Here is a 4,801-nt window from a genome sequence, read left to right on the forward strand (position 1 = left end):
GTTTAGTAGCGACCTCAATGTTTTCACGTGCGATGCACTCACGTGAAATCGGTACGTGCTGAGGAAAGAAAAAGGCAGTTGTGGCTGGTTTTGGTAGCTGTCGCAGGACAATACATCAGCTCTCTGCCGTAAGTTCCTGTAGAGGCTCTCGCTGCCCTGAGACACCACTTCGTCAGCTGTTTTCGGCCAGCGACCACGACCTCTCCAACCCGACATCGTCGCATCGTTCTACACCGGAAAGCCGCCGCTCAAAGATGACTGACGAATATATTGCTGGCCTTCATAAGCAACTGGACGTTCTTGGCCTCTGCGTCGGTCTGTCGCGGCTCTCGAAAGACGACGCATACTTCGTGAAAGAGGCCCAAGCGAAGGTACGGGAAGCCATCAAGACTCAGAAAAGGTGTCACGAACTCATAGCGCAGTATGAGCAGCTCAAGGAAACAGAAGCCAAGCTGTTATCGGATCTCCAGCTGCAGTTGCAGCTCGCAGAGTACATGAAGAAGTTCGTCGATGACCTCCCCGCTGCGATGCCGGCAGAGCAAGCAGCCGCTACAGAAGAAAAAGGTGGTGCTCAAAAGGCTGGTAAATTGGGGCGTGGCGACCAAGCCGGTGCCGCTGTCAGCCTGGCCTACTTGACCGAAGAAGAATTCGCAAGCGTGCCCAAGTACATGCGGGGTCGATTCACGCTGGCCGCGCTCAACAAACTGGTGGATGGTTTCAACCGGGCGCTGAAGTCCAAGTACGCACTGCTGAATGTGCCCACGGTGCGTCTGAAGGAGGCCCAGTGGAAGAAGGTGATCACCTACAATGAGCAGGAGACGGAAGAGACGAAAAACGTCCGTTTCGTGACCGACGATGACTTGACTAAGGGCCCGTCGGCAGCTTTCGAGTCGAGCCGAGTGGTGATGCAGTTCTCTGTGGTCATGCGCCACTGCGGCAGGCTGCGCGAGATCAGAGGGCCGCAGCGCATTGTACGATACGCCGTTGTCTAAACTTCTGCGTCGCACCACCGCCACTTGTGAGTCTGTCCTCTCCGTACCGCGAGTTCACCTCCACGGTCGTCGAAATAAATGGCTTTCGTCACGATGTCATGCGTCTTGGCTCATCTTATTTGACTGCCTTCCACATAGTATGTGGTTATTTGGTTATTATTTTTATTAGATATTAAAAAAGGAATGAAATATGTTTGCCAGTACCAGTATCTGCTCTCTGAAGCACCTGAACTAGGACGGCGGAGATAAAGGGACAGTGAAGCGGTAGAAGAAATCAGAGGTGAGCGACAAGGAGAAAGGGCTGGGAGAGAGATATATACCATTTTACAATATAAAGTAAATTGCTTGAGGCCCGCTCGCAATTGTCGTAGGTCACTGAACACTCGGCAGATCGGCCGAGCCTCAGCAATAGCTGTCGCGACTGCCCTGTCACTGATGTGTGATGGTCTCTCGACGAAGTGCGTAATTTAGAGCGTCCCGGTGAGGGGGATGGTAGGAGAGGGAGAGAGTACGGCAGCGAACCTGGTCCTGGGGGTTGAGGTAGTCGCAGCCGCGCGATCAATCCAGAAGGCACAGAGACCAAAACCGCGAGAGTGCTGTGTTTATGTTACTGGTTACAACGCATGCGTGAGGCACATTGCATAAAACACTGATGATCGGCCGTGAACGTACAAATAGCGCGCGCGGAGCGTTCGGTCACAGCGCGCACTATATGGCGAGGTGAAACAGGCGAGACGTCAAGCCCACCTGTGCGATTTGTTCTCAGAGGCTCACATGTTCTCGCTCGTGGAAGAGCGCAACGCCGGGCTGCCTCAGGAGCACATCAATGCTGTCCGGAATAACACCTTACGCTTTGTAAACTCGCGGTGTGGTTCGGTTAGCACGGCGCAATGCAGTAGACGATTTTTGAGGGTTTCTACCACCCCGCAGCCGTCACACAAGTCGCTGGTGGCGAGTCCGTGGCGCGTCTTTCGTTCCCAGGCCACAGACATCCAATGCGCGTACGGAGGATCATTGCGCGCTGCAGCCAAGTCAGCGAGCGGCCGCTGACACTGTGAATGCCGCTCACATCGTGCGATGCGTAAGTCGGGTGCTGCGTCCAGAGGTGGTCATCGATTACTCCAGAAACGTCCTCCAAAGCGAAGGGCTCGTCACCAGGAGGGAGTTCATGTGTTGCGGTCGCGAGCTCGTCGGCGCGTTTGTGGCCCTCGATGCCACAGTATAACGGGATAGCCCCGCTCCGCTAGGCGCTCGAGGCGCGCGCAAATCTGACACAGCAGCGAAGTTCCCGGCCGGTAATTCGAAAGCGGCTGATGACGACGCGGGAGCCTCACAGCAAGGCACACTTGGGTGGCGGCGGAGTGGTTCAGGTAGAAGATAAAGACCTATAGGCGTAGATCCAGCAGCTCCGCCATGGCGGAGGAACCCAGGAATGGCACGCGCAGTCTGTGCAGTTGCAAGGCAGGGATGGTAGCCGCCGTTGCTCGCGAGCAGCTCTCTCTGGCCACGGAGCCATCGGTGTAGACGAGGAGTTGGTGTTGCAGTTCCTCGTAAATGACGGCTCATGTCAGCTGCTGCACTGCACAGAGCTGTGTGGTGCATTTTTCCGCGATGCCGATGATCTCTCGCTGAACCTCCGTAGCAGAAGGCCAGGGTGAGTGGCGGTGTTGTCTCATCCGCTGCAAGAGCGGACCCATTGTAGAAAGTTGCATTGACCTTGGCGGACGGCCGTCCGCTGCGTGCTGCAGGCGATCGACGTGACCCAACGCCCACGGCGTGGCCTGAAGTTGTAATTGAAGTATCATGTGATCGCATTGTGCGCGATTGGTATGTAGTGTCACGCGATACTGTGACGTGTGTGAATGGCAACGCCGAGAGGGGGAGCGTGGGACTTGTTAAGGAGTCAGCGTGCAGATCGCTTGTGCGGGGCTCTGAATCTGTACGGCCCAGCATGCCGAATAAACATGTTGCTTAGTCCCTCTGCCTCTGCCTCGCTCGCCGCGGCTACAACAGTAATGGCCCCGCGCCTTTCTCGGCCAAAGTAGCAGCACATTGAGTGTTCTTAGGAAGTGCGTGGCAAATGCGAAGCGGATTGCGATGCTGGACCTCGAGCTTCCTCCAGCATGGTTGGTTTGCGCAGCGTGACGAGCGACAGCGCGTAGAGAAATGCCCCCAAAGCCGCGGAGTTGTACAGCCGCAGCGAGGCTTGCTGGAAGATACCTCTGCCTCGTGCAGTGAGCCTGTGTACGGCAGTGGTGGTTCTCTTCATCTGCAGGCTGGCCTTGGTCACCACGAGTCGGAAGGAAAGGCGCGTGGACTATGACCACCCCCAGGTACCGCATCGAACGCCCCTTTGGCCGGAGGGTCTCGGTCAGTGTGAGCGGCGGTGGTCGCTTGCGCGAGCTCGGAAGCTGGAACGCATCCCATTGCGACGGATTTGTCCACACTTGGCGAGAGACCTAGACCGCGCAGTTGCTCAGCGCCGTCAGAGCTCCCTGCAGGAACGCCCACACGCGCGCGGTCTCGCGCGGCGGTCGCAGGCACCACAGAGCAATGTCATCTGCGTATATGGAGATGCAATACATGATACTGGGTGCCTGTGTCGTGTTTTTTAAGGCGAAAGCCATTAATGGCTCTTACTCGCGGCCATAATGACCCTGTTCGTCCGGCCACGACTATGTCACACCTTAACTAGTACTATATAGTAATAGTTCTAGCTAATGACTAGCTAGTTAGGCATGATTACCTACTCATGGGTAATCATAGATATGCCTATGACGTCATCGCACAGTGACGTCCTCAACGTCACATCCGGCCATGTCTAATAACCGGAACTGACGTCACATTCAGCAATGACGTCACGACTGGTCATGGCGCAACCAGACAATTTCTACACATACGAAACTGATCCCGTTGGGCGTCCGATCCACGCGTCCCTGCAGCGCCTGTCATATAGCGTTTCCATGAACGCAGCACCACATAAGCATACGCAGTACAGCAGGCATCAGCGGCTTTTCAAATTGGCTTACAGGGAAGAAAAAGCGCAGTATCTCTTACAATTCTCGGCGGACACCTGCACCGAACGTAAAGTGGAGGCGAAAGACATCGAGGCACCCTATGTATGGTGCCGGAACTAGATGGCGCTGGCTTCCAGAAGAGAAGAGAAAAAGTGACCTAAATTATGTAACATAGAGCGTACTGCCCTTTTAACCCTCTGAAAAGGATAGTTTATATCTAATACGACTGACAAGCCCGCGAAACAGTGAATAAGGCAAATGTATACTTTCTTTGCCAAGAGTAACCGAGCAGCCACTTCGGCTGCTGGAAAACGTTTAGGCCCAATAGCGGCACTGCGCTTACCAGCGGTGTATCCGCACACTGTCCCTTGCTTCCAGGCTACGAGTGTAAACTAGCTGACGTCAATATGGACCTTCGCACATATCCGAAGGCGCGAAATCACGCGGCCCTTGATCCCTTCCCTTACGGCGCGGTTCAGGTGTCCACATAACAAGTGTGACAGATACTGCGCCTTTCTCTTCCTGTGAACCAATTAAAAAAAATCACGCGGCACCAAAGCCATCCGCTTACGTGTGTCATTCGCGGGCTCCGCACTCTAAGAAAAAAAGGTGTGATCTTACCCCTTTAGGGGGGTAAGTCCACTGACGCACTGGGGAGCCCCTTTGGGTGCAAAGTTACACCCTCGACGGGGGCTTAAGTGTGTCTGGTGTAAAGTTTACGCTACAACGAGGCTAGCATTATGCCATATGGTGAAGTGCAAGTATATGCTACTGGGGAGTAACGTTACTCTT

General features: G+C 54.7%; 1 protein-coding gene across 1 annotated transcript; it reads left to right on the forward strand.

Annotated features, from left to right (window-relative positions):
- The first annotated feature begins 254 nt into the window (after positions 1-254).
- On the forward strand, positions 255-992 carry LOC146176626 (uncharacterized). The gene has a single exon (XM_084581016.1). The coding sequence runs from the start codon at positions 255-257 to the stop codon at positions 990-992; it is 738 nt and encodes a 245-aa protein (XP_084437142.1).
- The last annotated feature ends 3,809 nt before the right edge of the window (positions 993-4,801 follow it).

This window comes from Amblyomma maculatum, chromosome 10, assembly GCF_055883805.1.
Source record: "Amblyomma maculatum isolate TAMU_Amacu chromosome 10, ASM5588380v1, whole genome shotgun sequence".
Lineage (NCBI taxonomy): Eukaryota > Metazoa > Arthropoda > Arachnida > Ixodida > Ixodidae > Amblyomma > Amblyomma maculatum.

Excerpts from the sequence above, each read along its gene's own strand:
- LOC146176626 (XM_084581016.1), top strand. The coding sequence starts at position 255 with ATGACTGACGAATATATTGCTGGCCTTCATAAGCAACTGGACGTTCTT.